Source organism: Macrotis lagotis, chromosome X, assembly GCF_037893015.1.
Source record: "Macrotis lagotis isolate mMagLag1 chromosome X, bilby.v1.9.chrom.fasta, whole genome shotgun sequence".
In the NCBI taxonomy this organism is placed as follows: domain Eukaryota; kingdom Metazoa; phylum Chordata; class Mammalia; order Peramelemorphia; family Peramelidae; genus Macrotis; species Macrotis lagotis.
In genome coordinates this window covers 696,035,086-696,053,076 of record NC_133666.1, presented here as the reverse complement: position 1 = coordinate 696,053,076, position 17,991 = coordinate 696,035,086, and the positions used below count along the sequence as shown (strand labels likewise).

At 42.4% G+C, this 17,991-nt stretch overlaps 1 protein-coding gene across 3 annotated transcripts in view; it reads left to right on the top strand.

Annotated features, from left to right (window-relative positions):
* The window catches only part of LOC141502017 (KRAB domain-containing protein 5-like), a 20,925-nt gene extending 2,934 nt beyond the window's left edge, over window positions 1-17,991 (top strand). Inside the window, exons 2-6 of one of the 3 annotated variants that reach the window (XM_074206546.1) lie at window positions 2,265-2,419; window positions 9,970-10,056; window positions 13,530-13,656; window positions 14,610-14,697; window positions 17,893-17,991. In XM_074206546.1, coding sequence (XP_074062647.1) covers window positions 10,024-10,056; window positions 13,530-13,656; window positions 14,610-14,697; window positions 17,893-17,905 — 261 coding nt within the window. In that variant the 5' untranslated portion in view covers window positions 2,265-2,419; window positions 9,970-10,023 and the 3' untranslated portion in view covers window positions 17,906-17,991. Of the gene's footprint in view, window positions 1-2,264; window positions 2,420-8,937; window positions 8,990-9,969; window positions 10,057-13,529; window positions 13,657-14,609; window positions 14,698-17,888 lie in introns of those variants that run through there. The other 2 variants (XM_074206548.1, XM_074206547.1) reach the window with 2 other exon arrangements.

Sequence of the window (17,991 nt, the reverse complement as noted above, 5' to 3'; positions counted from 1 at the left end):
GATTTGGATTTGATTCTTCTCTCACAACATGTTCGATATCAACCTGTGCTTAGCATGTTTATAAAGGTAGAATCTAAGGGGCAGCTAGGGGGCACAGTAGATAGAGCACCGGCCCTGGAGTCAGGAGTACCTGGGTTCAAATCTGGCCTCAGACACTTAATAATTATCTAGCTGTGTGGCCTTGGGCAAGCCATTTAACCCCATTGCCTTGCAAAAAAACCCAAAAAACTAAAAAACAGTGAGTTTTGTTTCCCCATTACCAATGCTTATTCCTTTAATTGTTTTGTCCTACAACTACAGCATTTCTTGTAGGATACTGAATAACAGTGGTAATAATGGGTATTCTTGTGTCACCTGATCTTATTAGACACAATTGAAAACAGAAAATGCTTCCTCCTGATTTTGGGGGGGGGGGTTATATTTTTTTTGTAAGGCAAATGGGGTTAAGTGGCTTGCCCAAGGCCACACAGCTAGGTAATTATTAAGTGTCTGAGATCGAATTTGAACCCAGGTATTCCTGACTCCAGGGCCAGGCTTTATCCACTGCACCACCTAGGCACCCCCTTCCTCCTGATTTTAGATAGATAATACTTATTTTCAGCAAACTCCATTGGTTCTTATGCTTTCTAGTTTTAATAGAAATGGATGTTGTATTTTGTCAAAAGTTTTTTCTGCATTCATTGCTATATCATGATTTTTGTTGTCTTTGTTATTAATATGATCAATTGTGCTTGTAATTTTCCTAATATTTGAATGACATTCATTCCTATTATACATTCCATCTAATCATAGTGTATGATCTTTGTGATATATTGTTGTAATAAATTATTGATAGGATTTTATTTAAAAATTTTACATCAGTATTCATTAGGGAAATTGGTCTACACTTTTCTTTGTTTTATTGTCCCTCGTTTAGTTATCATGTGCATATTTATGTCATAAAAGGAGTCTGAAAGGACTTTTTCTATACTCATTTTTTTTTCTCAATCAGTTCATAGTTGAGAACTATTTGTTCTTTAAATGTTTAGCATAATTCTCTTGAAAGCCGTCCTGGCCCTACCCTGGTAGAGGCCCTCATGACCTCACACCAAGACTAGTACATTAGCTGCTGGTGATGGGACCCACACAGGTCCAGCCATGCCACCCCTTCGCTCAGTAACTCTAGTTACTCAGAGCAAAGACAAAATCTTTTGATGGTATTGAAAGCCCTTCATAACCTATTTCCTCCTCCCTTTCCAGTCTTCTTGCACCTTACTCTTCACCCTATGGTCTTTGATCTGGTGACAATGGCCTCCTAAGTGTTCCATGAACAAGATCCTGCAACTCTAAACTCTGGCTGTTTTCTCTGGTATCCCCATTCCTGAAATGCTCTCCCTTGTCTGTCCCAACTATTGATCCATCTGGCTTCTTTTAAGTACCAATCAAAATGCCATCTTTTATAGAAACCTTTCTCAATCCCTCTTAAATTTTTGTAACTTCCCACTTGTAATTATTTCCTATTTATCTGGTGTATAGCATGTTTGTGTGTGTGTGTGTGTGTGTGTGTGTAGTGTCACCCATAAAACTGTAAGTTCCTTGAGAGCCAAGATTGTCTTTGCTTCTTTTTAGATCCCTAGGGTTTAGTACTATGACTGGCATATTCTAGGCTTTTAATGAGTGTTTATTGACTGACTGATCTTCAATATCATATATCCCAGAGCTTTCCCAGCAAATCTATTCTTCTGTCCCTCTTTATGTTGACACCACCATTATTATTCCAGTCTCCCAGATGTCCATCCCCTTGACTTTTATACACATCTCCCTTCTCTCCATTCCCAAGGCGACATCCTAGTCTCGGCTATCACTTCTTATTTGGGGTCAGATGATAAAGGTCTTGAAAAAGTCTACAATCACCACTGCAACTTATCTCCAATTCATTCTCTTCACAGCTGCAGACTGATATTCCTAAAGCACAACAATCTGGCTCCAACAAGGCTCATCATAGATTCTTTTGTTAAGATGCTACATGTAGTCTTGGAAATGTTTTCCAGCATTTAGAGTCTGCTTCAGAGAAGAGACATTTTCTAAAGTTGAGGAACCTGTCCTCTTTGGGACAGTCTCTGCATTGAGCATCAAGTTCATAGAGGACTTAGCTTGAGCTTCACCTTGTCTAGGTTGTGTGCATCCCAGAATATTTCTCCACTCCAAGGCTCAGGTACCAGAAATATTCCCCAGTTCCATTCATAAATGCAGACTAATGAAAACTGTACTACCTCTTGTTCTAGGCATATCAAACACAACAGAGACACAATCTCCTCCTGGAAGACCTGCCAGTAAGGAATCAGTAAGGAATGAACCCCCATCTCAGTCAGTCCAAGTCACACAACTCCTTGAGACCATCAGTAAATCTAGAATTCCTACTCTATTCAACAATAGAAAGGTAACCCTTCAATAATGTGGATTGTTATGGGATCAGGATACATATTATCTTGGGAATAGTGAATAATTTGTAGGTGTGATGTGATGCCACTGTAGGTTAACTCTTCCATTTGTAAATTAGAATGTCTCCTTCTGATGGCATGAATAATTCTTCCAGTTTAAGACTACTTTTATCTCTATACTCAAAGTCATCAGAATCATCATCTTGAGAGATGTGATCTCCATTGATTAGAGGTGGATTGACTTATCTTAGTTGGTTGGGTTAGAATGGTTAACTTTGTGGATCCTTTTGAAATAAAGATTTTTATTTAGCCTGAGGGCTCCGACTGGTAAGTGGGGTCAGTGACAATTGTTGAGAATTATAAGTGTGGGCTGGGCAAGCCACTTAACCCCACTGCCTAGCAAAAACTGAAAAAAAAAAGAATTATAGGTGTGGGGCAGTTAGGTGGCACAGTGGATAGAGCACTGGCCCTGGAGTCAGGAGTACCTGGGTTCAAATCTGGCTCAGACACTTGATAATTACCTAGCAGTGTGACCTTGGGCAAATCACTTAACCCCATTGCCTTGCAAAAACTTTAAAAAAATTATGTGAGTTCCCCCAACGGAACAGTTTGTAGTAAGTAGTGTTAGAATGCAGCAATTTTTCAGGTTTGATATGAACATACAGAGTTTTGAACTTCAGTGAGGAGTAATAGATTGGGCTTCATAGCCGCATTGCATTTTATTCTAACTACATTTTAAGGAAACATTTGCTCACAATACAACTAGGGTATCTGTTCTAGAATTCCTCAGGGTTACCATTTAATATCAGTGGTAGACTAACGGAGTTCTGGTGAAAGGTTTTGAATGTTTCCTTCTCAGAATTTGGTGGTTAAATGAAATCATTTTCCTTTTTTTTCCAAATTTTCCAAAATTATACACTAGATTCACAATGACATGCTTGCACGGGTTCTAGATGAAAGATGATGCTTTCTTGCTATTCCGGTCACCAATGCAGCTAAACAAGTCTGAGTGCTTGTTCCCATGGTATTTTCAGCAATATTATCAGTCACCTTCAATGAGGACAAAAACAGCTTCAAGGTCAGCTACTCCATTGACAGTGAATTATTATCTTGAAAAAGCCACAAGCCAAGACTAAAGTGGAGAGAGAGATGGTGCACAACTCGATGATTGTTCACTTAACAGTTTCTGAGGATGAAATGCAATAGAGAATGAATTCATTCTCTTGCTTGGGCTGAGTTTGATCTGACAATCAGCACAAAGAAAACAGAGATTCTTGTTAGCACTATGTCATCCATATGTGGAACCATCAGTTACAGTAAATGGAGAAATTTTGAATGCTAGGGATGTTTACTTGTTGTGGCAGTATACTTTTCAGGAATGGTCACATAAATGAGGTTAATACACACATTCCCAGACCTGGTCCAATGTTCTGAAGGCTCTGAAGAAAATGTAGGAAAGCTGAGGTATTAGGATGCCTACCGAACTGAAAGTCTATAGAATTGTCGTGCAGACCTCATTGTTATTTGCCTGTGAAACCTGCACAGTCTACCAGTTCCATGACAGGAAATAGAATCACTTTTAGAAAGATTCTGAAGATCACCTGGCAAAATAAGGTACCAGATACTGAGATGCTTTCTCAAGCTAAACTGCCAAGCATTGTGACTCTCCCACAGAGTGAAATTCCAATGGTCTGACCACTCTGCTCAAATATAAACATGCGTTAGCCTAAAAGATTTTTTTTAGGTTTTTGCAAAAGCAAATGGGGTTAAGTGGCTTGCCCAAGGCCACAGCTAGGTAATTATTAAGTGGCTGAGACCAGATTTGAACTCAGGTACTCCTGACTCCAGGGCTGGTGCTCTATCCATTGCACCACCTAGCTGCCCTAGCCTAAAAGATTTTTACAAAGAACCCACACAAGGCAAGCACTCACACAGAGATCAGAAGTGATACAAGACACATTCAGGGTATCTGTGAAGAACTTGTGAATTGACTGTGAGACAGGAGTGCCCAGCATGGCAAGCCCACTGGGCACTTCAAAGAAGACATTGTTCTCTATAAGCAAAACAGAATTGCAGTGGATCAAGAGAAATGTGAGATGCACAAATTTAAAGACATCTCCATTACAAATGAACTATTTGTGGCTGACCTGTGGCAGAGCCTTCCAAGTTCATATTGATTCCCATCTGCCAGTCAGACACACTGTACCTTGACTGAAACATCGTGATGTTCTTTTTGTCCTTTTCAAGCAGAAAGGACCATAACTAACCAATTTCTTTTCCTTTCACAAAATTTTACTGGTAGTACTGTGAGTCTTTCCGGAGGACCACCTAACTTTTTTTTCTGGATAAGGTAATTTTTTGTGCTTCCTTCCATGTAGCTTCAGACCTAATTAATGGACCAGCAATTTATCTTCTAAAAGAGAACAGATTAAATCTTATTTATATAGCAGCTCTTCTTAAAGATTTACTGTCCTTATTTCCAGGGAAAGACAATTTGTGATAAGTAAAATTATGGAAAGTGAAGAAGCAGAACTGGAAAACAAAGTTCACAATGACAATGGCAATACCACTGAAAAAACAAAACAAAAGGAATCCCTGCCCAATTTTTCTGGTCAAATTTGGTCCCAAGGAGGAAACATCAGAGGGCATCTCCTCCAACCTCTTTACAGAGGTAGATGTTTTGGATATGGAACAATGTATATAATAGCAAGCTTTTCTTGATATATTTGTGAGTTACTTAAAAGGAACTGGGTTCTGTTCCTTTTTTTCTACTTAGAATGGGTGACTTTCTGGGATGGAGTATGAGCAGGATTTCATGACGAGTAAACAAAGTTGTTGTTCAGTCATGTCCGACTCTTTAGGGTTTATTTGATAGAGACATTGGAGTGATTTACCATTTCCTTCTCCTGCTCATTTTACAGAGGATGAAGGTGACTTGCCCAGGGTCACATAGCTAGTAGGTGTCTGAGACTGGATTTGAACCCAGATACTCCTGACTCCAGGGCCAGTGCTTTATCCACTGTGCCATCTAGCCACCCCTGATATTTAATTCTTAATATTGAGTCTTGTCTTTAATAGCATTTTACTGAATATAATTTTATTTCACTGATATTTATAAGACATGTTTAATATTGTTTTTCTGCACTTACTTGAGATGGTTTTTTTGGTTTTTTTTTTTTTTTAGTTTTTGCAAGACAATGGGGTTAAGTGGCTTGCCCAAGGCCACACAGCTAGGTAATTATTATGTGTCTGAGGCCGGATTTGAACTCAAGTACTCCTGACTCCAGGGCCAGTGCTCTATCCACTGCACAACCTAGCCACCCCGAGATGTTTTTTTAATGCCCTAATACATTGTCAGTTTTTGAAAAGCTATCATGTGCCTCTGAGAAATTCATGAATTATTTTCTATTTCCATTCAATAATCATTAGAGGTCCATTATACTAACTTTTCTAAAATTCAGTTTAGGTCCTTAACTCATTTGTTCCTATGACATCAAGTTCATTATTGTGCCTTTGAGCAAAATTTATTTTCCCTGTTAATCTTTTTTTCTTTTTTTTAGGGTTTTTTTTTTTTTTTGCAAGGCAATGGTGGTTAAATGGCCCAAGGCCACACAGCTAGGCAATTATTAAGTGTCTTGGGCTAGCCACCCTAACTTGTTAATCTTTTAATGCTTTTTGCTTGTCTTGTCTGATTGATTTATACTGATACTTATTTCTATTTTTTAAAAGTTTTCTGAAGCAAAACAAAAGCAGACTAAGTTTTTTATCACTTTGTGTGAATCTTGATGTTTCAAGTGCTTTTTCACATCTTGTCTACTTTTTAATCATTGACACCTTTTCCTTTTTATTGGTGAATTTATCCCATTTACATTTACAGTTATGCTCTTTTATTGTTCATCCCCTTCCCGCATATTCTTTTATCTTTCCCTCTATTTCCGGCCCTTTAAGAATAAAGGCATGAACTAAGCACATACAGTATGGCTCTTCCCTTATCCTTTACCCCAAACGCAAGTTCTTGTCCTTTCTTTTTTATATGCCTCTTGTCCACACCATAGGGTCAGGATTGAATTCCCCTGACTAAAACCTCCCTTAGCCGCTCTCCCTCTTCCCCCTCAGAACAGTGGCGAGTGGGGGCGGGGAGCATTCTTCCATCCACTCCCTTCTTTGCACAGATTTCCACTGTCCTGAAGGCATCCCCACTCCCACCAGGTAATAGCCTCCTTCTTCTGTAATTAGACGTGATTAGGGTCCGCACCGAGCCGACCTGGGACTCCTGGGCAGTGGGGAGGGGTCGGGGCACGGAGCCCAGGGGTCAGAGGTCGCTGCCATCCAGGTGGCGCCAGGAGGTGGGCTCTGTCTTGGGCAGCCATCCTCCTAGGGCTCGCCACTCCATCGCATGGAGAACCATCAAACGCGGGGATGGGGGAAGGCCTCCGGGAGGCGGACCAGGGGAAGCGCTGGAACGAGGGCCTGGGGGCGCCAAACTGGCACGGCCATTAGGTTGGCAAGGTGAGGGCTCCTTAAGTGGGCAGCCTGGTCTGGGGAGCATGCGCCCTTCGGGCTGTGTTCTGTGACGTCGCGCTTCCGGCTGTCTTCAGCGGCTCGTGGTCGCCCTGATTTCTCCGGCGCTTCGTTTAAGTGCGGGCCCGGACCAGGAGAGGCCCCTCCGGGAACCGAAGTAGGGCCAGGCGGGGGCAGGGCTGCGGACGCCGCGGCTCTCGCCCTCACTCATGAGCTCGGGGTGGGAAAGAGCGGGACAGGCCGACCCGCTGCGCCTGCGCACTTCAGCCCCTGCGCATTTCCGCACCTGCGCACTTCCTCTCCTGCTTGTCCGCCGGCTCTCTCCGCCAACTGGAGCAGCCATTTGACAGCGCAGGGGCGGGACTAGATCTGGGACCCAATCAGGGCAGTCCTTGCTTTGATTTTTCTCCTCTTGGGACCTCCCTCTCTCCCCGATGCTCCTCCCTCCCGAGTCCTCTCTCTCTCGAGTCCGGATTTGCTCCCCCGCCGTGGGGCCCTTTCACTCTTGCGCATGCGTGTCCTCTCGGGCCCTGGCCTGGGGGCCGGGCTGCAGTCTAATCCACCCACACTGCTCCGCGACCGCGACCACGCCCCCTACTCGCCTAAAGGGGAAAGTGGCCCGTGCGGAGGGGGAGGGGCAGCAGGCGCTCCACGTGGCCGGGGGGGCGGGCTAGGCAGTGAGCATGCGCCAGTTGGAGCCCCGCCCCCGAGGCTGGAGGAGAGAGTGGGGGAGGGGCGTTTTCCCGGGGGAGGCCGGAGGCCAGTTCGGGGCCTGTGGCCCAGCTTGTCCCTCCTGGGAAGGCCCTCCGGCGCCTCCTGGGCCCCTAAAGGGGGTCTTTCTCCTTCCTTCTCTCCCTTCTTCCGCGTCTGCCTCATTGTCTTCCTCATTCCTTATATCCCAGAGGCTCTTTTTTCTTTTTTTTTTAGGTATTTGCAAGGCAGATGGGCTTAAGTGACTTGCCCAAGGCCACACAGCTAGGTCATTATTAAGGGGCTGAGCCGGATTTGAACCCACGTACTGACTCTCTCCACTGTGCCACCTAGCCGCCCCTAACCAGAGGTTCCTCACAAGAGATCTTGAAGCTCTTGTGTTTGGGGGTACATGAGCGGGGATTGCAGTGACTGGCTTTCTTTGTGACCCTCTCTGTTTCATTACAATTCTGAGAACTGGGCCCTGGGCTTCTTTAAATGCCCGAGGGATTCTAGAACAAATGACAAACTCATCTAAGCATTAGGAGCCCTTGTTCCTCCTCACATCCACCCTCCGGAGCAGCCAGAGCCATCTCCCGAAGGCCAAAGTGGGAGCCGGCGGTCACCTGCTCACGTGCTCAGTGGACTCTGGCCTCTAGGACGAAATGTAGACGACTCCTCCTTTGGACATTGATGGGCCCCCATCTGGCCCTCATCTTCCTTTCCACATTCACGTCCCATGCCGCTCCTCACTCTATATCCCAGCCAGACTGAAGCAGAAGATGTTTCTGGCCTTGACTTTGCATGTCCTCCCTGTAGGTCTTTATGTTGTGTCTCTCCTCGTTCCTATGCCTGGAAGGCTTTCGTTGCCCACCTCCCTCTGCCCTGGTGGTCCTTGCCATCCTTCAGACCTCATCTTCTCCACCACCAAATCGCCCATGAAATCTGTGCTCCTCCCTCCAGATTCTGGCACTTTCTTCATTTTCTAAACATCTTCCTGTCTGAACATATAGTATTTGCTCTAGGAGGTTGGGAACTGCTCTGTTTCTGATTCTATTCTTCAGTGGACTGTAACATGTCATCTTGATTTGGCCATATTTCTTATATTAATTTTTGCTCCAAAAGATGCATTAGGGCTTATTTTCAAGGGATGCCTTATTTTTTTTTCATATATGACAATCTACATTCATTATTCAGGTACAAAAATCTACACTTACTCAAATTCATGTTACCATCTTCTGGAACATCATCATAATTCTCCAAACCCCAGATTCCATCCTAAATTTCTTTTTCTTTTTTGGGGGAGTTTTTTTGCAAGGCAATGGGGTTAAGTGACTTGCCCAAGGCCACACAGTTAGGTAATTATGAAGTGTCTGAGGACGGAATTGAGCTCAGGTACTCCTGACTCCAGGGCCGGTGCTCTATCCACTGCACCACCTAGCTGCCCTTCGTCCTGAATTTCTTGCTACTTCATTTCCTATAGAACCATTGGCTCTAACCTCTCATGTCTAGCAATAGAACTGTCCTTCAATGAGCACTTATCCCTGTGGTCTGCTGGTAGCGTGCATTGGCAACACAGCTGTCAGTGATTTTATCCCATGAATTCTTCACCCAAGTCACCACCTCTTGCAGTCTTGGCTTCACAAAGTTTCCTTGCTGATTTCTCTCCATTCTATTTTTTAATGGAGTCATTAAATTCCATGCACATATGGTTCTTGAATGGCTTGTTTATGCAATGTCAAGAGTCTGGAGCTAGGCAGTCATTCTAGTGGCTGATTCCTAGACATGCAGACCTCTTGGGCCATCTCTTAAAAAAAAGGAGCAGCCTTAAATCCATCCACTTATAACCGTGTGCACCAGGCTTTTTTGGTTTCAAGAACATAAATGATGATTAGACATAGGGCTTTCTTTCCATCTAAATATAATCAAGTGCTCATATTATTCTTGTCTTGTATCCATACACTGATTGGTCATTCCACAATAAGTTTCAAGTTCATCTGTTTGCATAGGCGTTTACCTCTCCTCCGAAGGCATCAAATTTATATTATTTATTTTAAATATTATTGTCAATATTATATTTATATATTCATATTATTTCATAATTCAATACATCTGTTGTATGTTGCAGTGGATGTACTAAATGCATCAATCTGGCTGACAGTCTTAACAGGGGCTTACTTTTGGAGTGGGGCTCATATTATGAGCAGTAGTAAGGCTCCATTTATGGTTGTGGAATGGGATGGAAGGACCCCTCCCCCAAATCTTTCTCTGACTAGGAAGGTGTAAGGATCTAAACATGGCAGGGTCAGTTCCTCTAATGTCTGCTTTTCCTTCCCAGGGCTGACAGCTGAGCATTCTCAAGTCCCCAAAGGTGAAAGCATTGAACAAAGCCATGGCCCTTGTCCTGCCACCTGCGGCTCGCTGGGTAAGAGGAAGTTGTGTTTTGTTTTTTTTCTGAAATCAATACCTTCGATCTCCAGTTAGAAATGTATTTTGAGGTGGTGCCTTAGGGAACTTGTGTCCAGTCCCCTCTCTTTCCAGAGGGGAAAAACTGAGGCCTAGGAAGGGGAAGGGACTCATCCAGGGTAACACAAGTCATAAGCAGCTGAGCCAGTACCTGCAACCCTTTCCTCTACACTGTGCTGCTTTCCTAGGGGTTCCTTGCCTTGCCCTCTCCATCCTCTGCCAAGGGATTCTTACCCACCCTCTGTCCTGGACTAAAGATTCGAAATCTGACTTGCTGAAGCCTGTTGGCAATTGAAAAAAAAATACTGACTCCATTTTCTAGTTGAAGAAATGTGAGTGTCAGAGGGGCGATGTTCCTCACTTCATAGCGTTCCGGACTTCAAGGAGAGAAGAAGCCAGAGACTTCTCTCAGCCCCTGGTCTCTTCTCCTACTATAAAGCAGAGGAAATCAGGAGTAACTGGAACTCTGTTTGTGAAATGTTGCTGTCTCTTGGTATCTGACTGTTACTTCTGAAGGCCTTCTCTCTGTCAGTCAGCAAACATGAAGAGTTTATTGTAGGAGGCAGCTAGGTAGTAGATAGAGCATGGCCCTGGAGTCAGGAGGACCAGAGTTCAGAGCTGATCTCAGCCACTTAATAATTGCCTAGCTGTGTGACCTTGGGCAAGTCACTTAACCCTGTTGCCTTAAATAAAATAAAAAAAAAATTTTAAAAATTATATAGTTGGCATCATGCATTTAATGTCTGTGTCCCAGATTCTTGATCTTTTTTTTTACGTCACTCTTGCCGCTTCATCCCCTATTTCTTGTCCCCCATTCAAAACTTTATATTTTGACTATGCTTTTTGAACTCTTAGAGTTTATTCCAGAAAACAACAGGTTGATTCTTCCTGTCTTCACTCTGGCTTCTGGTTCTGTTAGATCTGGGTTGTTTACAGTTAGTGTTTTATTTGTTTCCAATAATTACATGTAAAGATAATTTTCAACATTCACTTTTTAAAAAAAATTATTTCCTTTTCCAACAACATGCAATAATAGTTTTCACCATTTTTTTTCTTCTCCCCCCCATTATATACATATTTTATTTGTTTTCCAATTACATACATGGTAGTTTCTACCAATCAATTTTTTGGCAAGTTTTTGAGTTTTACAATTTTTTCCTTTCCTCCCCGCCCCCCGCAACAGAAGGCAGTCTAATATAGGCTCTACATGTGTAGTTAAGCTAAACATAAATTCATTCTAATCTTTCAACATTCACATTTATAAGATTTTGACTTCCAAATTTCTCCTCCTCCTTCCCTTCCCTGTCCCCTCCTCAAGATAGCAAGCAATTTGATATGTTATTCTTGTAGAATCATGTTAAACACATTTCCACATTAGTCATGTTGTGAAAGAAGAATCATAACAAAAGGGCAAAACCTCCAGGAAAAAAAAACAATCCACAGAAGTGAAAATAGTCTGCTTTGCTCTGCATTCAGACATCATAGTTCTTTCTTTGGATGTAAATGGGGCATTTTCTATCATAAATCTTTTGGATTATCTGGGATCATAGTATTGCTGAGAAAGAACTCTTAAGTCTTTCATAGCTGATCATCACATGATGTTACTGATACAACATACAATATTCTCCTGGTTCTGCTCACTTCATTCAGTGTCAGTTCATAGAAGTCGTCCTAGGTTTCTCTGAAACTATCCTATTCATAATTTCTTATAGTACAATAGTATTCTATTACATTCATAGATCATAGCTTGTTCAGCCATTCCCCAATTGATGGACATCCCCTTGATTTCCAATTCTTCGCTGACAAAAAGCTGCTATAAATATTTTTGTACATGTGGGCCTTTTTTCCCTTTTTTATGATTAAAGTTAGAATTTCTTGAAATAAAGTATCCTTCCAGGTTTTTCCCCCCTTCTTGTTTTCAGGAAGTCCATTGATTCTAGTTAATCTCTCCTTGACCCATTTTTGGGGTCAGTTGTTTTTCATATCTGATCTCTTAAATTTTCTTTGGGGTTGTTCAGTCTTTCAATTTTGTTCCTCAATTTCTTTTTGACTCTTGGAATCATTGATTTATTGGGTCTGTTCTCATTTTCTAGGAATCTCTCACTTTGAATATAAAGTTTACCACTTTCTATTTTAATGTATTTTCTTTCTATTTCTCTCCTCCAAATCTTATATTTCATTTTTTGTCTTTTGCTTCATATAATGCTTTCAGAGGCAACTAGGTAGAGAAGTATATAGAGTGCTAGGACTGCAGTCAGGAAAACTTACTGTCCTGAGTTCAAATCTGTGATTCTGGACAAGTCACTTCATCCTATTTGCTTCAGTTTCCTCATTTGTAAAGTGAGCTGGAAAAGGAAATGGCAAACCACTGCAGCATCTCTACCAAGAAAATGAACAGGACTGAATAACTGCAGGGCAGCAGCAGAAATCTTTTCAGAAAATCCATATTATTTTCCTTTGAGTTGTGGTTGTTATGCTGTGGTTACTCCTCCTTATGGAACTCTCCAGATATCAATAATTTTTGATACTGGTTTTGGTTTACTCATCTCTCCAGCTCTTTAGGACCAGAACCAGCTCTCCCCAAACCTCTGGCTCTTTTCAGTATGGTCATTGTCTTGGGTCTCACTGTGGAGCTCCCAGATTCCGACAGTGACTACCACCTCTTGGAATAAATTGACTCCCCACCCCATCCTAAAACAGTGACTAAATACACTGTATGCAGAAAAGAAAGACATGTCTAAATCACAAGGTCAGCTTTTTGCAAGCATTTGGAAGATGATCAAGGAGAAAGGATTAGATTTGGTCCTGTTGATAGAACAAGGAGGAAGAGGCAACAGAGTGGGAGTTTTAATCTTGATCTAGAGAAGACCTCCCAGCAGCCAGAGCAAGCTGCTCAGACTCAAGCTGCTTATTCCTCTTGTTTTCCTGAAGGTCTTTGGGTAGAAGAAGCAGCTCTCGTGGGACGTGTTTCACAGATTATCATTTAGGCCCAGAGGCCCCTCCTGCACTTCCCTCTATAATACTGTGACCATGAATATTTATTTATGTTCCAGGTTGTGGTCAGAAATTGACTGGATCATCCCCAAATTTGAATGTCAGGATTTCTTGTCCTTCCAGGATTTCCCCCCATTATTGTTTTCAAGAAGTCCATTGATTCTAGCTCTCTCTCCTTGACCTGTTTTTTGGGCCAGTTGTTTTTGATATCTGATCTCTTAAATTTTCTTTTGGTTGTTCAATTTTGTTCCACATTTTCTTCTCTTTATGACTTGCTTCTAAATCTAATCCACTCTTAGGCATAAAGTGGACTTTCTCTGAACATGCTGAAACTTGTGAGCTGCATTCCCTATGTTTCCTCCAGACTTTGTCTTTCCTCCCAGGGCCATTGGCCACCTAGTTCTCGGGTGGTCCCTACAAATGTATCTGTTCTTTCAGGTATCCACATCATTCAGAGACATGGCTGTGGTCTTCACCCAGGAGGAGTGGGGGCACCTGTGCCCTTCCCAGAAGGAGCTGTATAAGGACGTGAAGCTGGAGAACTACAGGAACCTGATCTACCTGGGTAAGGCAACTTCCCTGGGTCTCAGATTCTGCCCTTTCAAAGAGGTTGATTTCTTTCTTAACTATGTTATGGGTCATTGGGAGTACTAGCTGCCCCATAGGTCCAGTTCTTAATGCTGAAATATGTAACCTGCCCTGTTTTTCTGACCTGGGCTAGTTTGCCCTTCTATAGGCATTGGTGGCCCCCACTCCTAGGGATTCAGCATATTAGGACCTAACTTTGTGCAGACACTCAATCACCTTTCTGAATCTCAAAACTCTCCCAAACTCAAGAATCCCCCTCCCCCCCTTTACCCCTTCCCCAGAAGTATGGACAACACCCTGTCTGCCTCTTGTGAGTGTGCTTATAGATACTCCATGAACCCAGTGAAAGGATTTGTGCAGCTGACAGTGGGCTGTTAGTTCTGTTATCCCACAGATGGGACCTCCTGCAGTCTTTGTTTCCTTAAGTCAAAGATTCTTCCTCAACGTCCCAGGGTTGATGCCTGCAGATGTGAAACCTTCCCATTCCCTGGTCATGTGAACAAATTTTCTATCTTGACTCAAATTGACCCTATGATCCATTTCTTCCTACTTACTAAGAACACAATTCTGTGTCCTTCAGGGCCCATTGGGTCTTTCTAGTGTCTGTCCCCAAAAATAGAAGAGAGAGGGATGTTGGTTGGGGTGTCTCTTTGAAGCCAGCACTCATAGTGTATCAGATTGTCCCAAAAAGAAAAGGGAAGAGGCAGCTAGGTGGCGCAGTGGATAGAGCACCAGCCCTGGAATCAGGAGAACCTGAGTTCAAGTCCGACCTCAGACACTTAATAATTATCTAGCTGTGTGACCTTGGGCAAATCACTTAACCCCACTGTCCTGCAAAAACTTAAAAAAATAAAAACAAAAAGAGAAGGGAGAGGGATGTTTGTTGGGATATCTGTCTGAAGCCAACACTTTCCCATTTCCAATGAGCAGGACTTGCAGTCTCCAAACCAGATGTGATCTACCATTTGGAACAAGTGAGAGTCCTTGGGTACCTGAGGGAGAGGTTCCAGCTCTCCAGGTGAGTGAGGGGAAAGCCAGGGAGGTTAGCCCTTAGAGATAACAGCCCAGCTGGTCCTTCTGGGGGCAGTACTTTTAACCATTGGGCAGGGAATTCTGTTCAAAGCTCCTCTAGACCAGACTAGAGCCTCACTGCCTCTCAACTACCCCCTGGCCTACCATTTCTCTACATATAGGACCTCCAGGACAGACCTGATCACATCATGTTCCTTGTGTGACTCCCTGAGTCTTCTAGGGGACAGGACATGTCCCTCTGTTGAGCATGGAAAGCCCTTTACAGAAGGACTTTATCCTTTCCAGGCCCATTCCCCATTCCTTGATCTTAGGCTCAGCCATCTGTTTCAGATAACCTGGACTCTTTTCATACCTTTTCAGGGCTTGGGATGCCCTTCCTCCTCACCCTTGCCTTCTTGGACTGGCTAGAGGACTTTTTAGATTCTTCTCCTGCTTCCCTTTCAACCCATGTTTGTTTTTAATTTCCTGATCAGGGAGCCCCTGGTTTCTTTGTACCATGTCCCCTTTGGAACTGCCTCATTTTCTGAATGAATGTCCCAGCCATGAACTGAATTCCTGGAAAATGGTGAGACTTAAGAAATGCTTGTGATTGAATTGAATTTCCTGCCCCTCCAGTCTAAGAGAGGTTCCCTCAGTAGAGGAGGAATCTCTTTCTTCTGTTGACTTTGGAGGTCACCCTATTCCCAGCCATTAGCTGTCTGTACCTCCCTTGACTGTTTACTTATTACCTCATTTTTAAAAATAATTCTGTTAATTATCAAATGATCCCCAAGCCCTCATTAAGCATCTGATGTGTACCAGGTCCTGCCACAAGCACTGAGTATACAAATACACAAAATAGGGAAACACAGATACATATCTAGAACTACACAGATAGGTATGATGAATTTTGGGCAGGGAGAGAAACCTCACAGTTGGGGTGGTGAAGAAGGTATTGATCTGGGAGCTACTGGAGGGGAAAGCAGCATCTGTGAGGATAGAGAATGCACCAGACATGCAAGGGACATCCTGGGAGGTCCTGTGGGTAGGTTGGGGGGCTGCCTAGGGGATTCCCATGGCTCTTCTAGATGGGGCATGATGTGCATGTGTGCAGAGGGACAGGGCCATACTGGAAGGGGTGTGTATGGATTGGGCTTATTATTTTGCTTTGATCTTACAGTGATTGGTACAAGTTGTAAAACTCACCATTAACTTATTAATATCAATGCTAGATTCCATCAGAATTTTTTCTTTGTCCATTCCTTCCTAACCCATTTCCTATTTGTTGGTCAGTTCGTGGGTGTTTTATGTATCTGGTTCTGCACGACTGAGTAAGGTCTTTCCAGATCCTTAATGGCATGCTGGTACTCCATTACATTTTTCTTCTTCGGTCCAGATTTGTTATATTTTCCATATATCGAACTTACAGTGTGGGAACTCCTTCCATCAATGCAGATTGGTACAATTTTGTAATTTAGGGCCTTAAAGGGTAAATGACTTGTTCAGGGTCAGGTGTCAGGGGTCAGATTGGAAGGAAGTCTTCTGACTCAAATGGCTTAAATCCATCATATTTGTTTGGCCATTTCCTTATTCTTATACAGTTAGGTTGCAGCACAGTTTTTATAGCTAACTGCAATGCTGCTTAAAAATCCTTGGACAACTTGCTATTTTTGTTTTTGGTAGCTATCAGAATGTGTCTCCCAAAATAAAATAATTGGTTCTAAGCAAATGATTATTTTTGTAGTATACTGTGTATTGTCAGGCTGGACTACAAAGAAGTTGGTTGGTTGTTGTCCTTCATTATCAAACAGGATCAAAATGACATCACTAAGTCAAGTTACCGTGTTTCTGACTGTAGCCAGTCCAATAAGTGCTAATTTAGAAAGTTCTCCCACAGATTGGGCCGAAATAGGCCATGTTAAAATTTGGGGCAGATTCAAGAGGGTTAATTGACTTGTCCAGGGTCATACAGTTACTGTCTTAGGCTTGATTTGAACTCAGGAAGATTGAGTCTTCCTAACTGCAGGCCCTGATCTCTATTAACTTGCTGCCCCGACAGAGAAAACTGAACACATGTACAAATGACTCTGCTAAGTTCTCCTTAACTCTGACAGTTAAGTTGTGGTATTTTTATTTTTTGGGAGGGAGGGGGAGGAAGGGAGAGGTAGGGTACAACTTGAATGTTTTGAGGTGATATCTTAGAGTTTTATTCTGCATCTCTTTCATTGATAACGAAGCACAATATTTTTTTTAGAGATTCTTAGCAGGTGGCTAAGTGGCACAGTGGATAAAGCACCGGCCTTGGAGTCAGGAGTACCTGGGTTCAAATCCGATCTCAGACACTTAATAATGACCTAGCTGTGTGGCCTTGGGCAAGCCACTTAACCCCATCTGCCTTGCAAAAACCTTAAAAAAAAAGAGAGAGAGAGAGATTCTTAGCAGTTTGTGTTTCTTTTGAAAATTGTTCTTCAATCATTTGCCTTTTGTGACTTGGGGGAGTTTTCTTTGTGTCCTGCTAGCTGGGTAATAAGCCCAGACAAGCACCTTAATCACTATTCAACAGGCAACTCTCTAACATGAAGTTAGAAATAGGTTATAATCTATATTGATCAGGGATTCCTAACCCTGGGGTCAATATTTTAAGATTTTTGATAATTGCATTGCATTTCATTTCACTTAGTTTGCTTTGTAATCCTCTGTATTTTATTTTATGCATTCAGAATCATTATTGCCCTGAGAAGGGGTCCATAGGATTCCTCAGACTGCCATCAGGGTCCCTGATCCAAAAAAGGCTCAGAAACCCTGGCAGTGAGTGAAATTCTGCAGTGAAAAAAAAATCACCTCACCACAACATCATTGATTTCAGTTATATGAAGTTTATATATTTCATGTGTGCATTTACTTTTGATTATATTGGAGTATTTTGTTTTACCACAACATTTTGTTATAATGTAATCAATTATCTTTCTGGTGCCCCAGTTCATAGAAGTCACTTCCTTTCCACAGTTGATCCCTTTCTTTTTAATATGTACATTAACAAAACAAAAACTTAAATTATCTTTTTCTTCCCCATTCCCAGGTGATTATGTAACTGGGGAAAGCAGGTTTGTGATCTAATTGTTAACAGACTACACCTTCACAGTCTGCTTTCTTCTTACTACAACAGGTTTTCCTTTATTTCTTTTTTGTTCTTAAAAGACAGAAGTGACCAATAAATTTTGCAGTATGCTGTTATGGCTTCAACCATCTCAAACCCCAGGATGCATGAGTTGTTTTCAGTCTTCTGCTATTTCAAATAAAG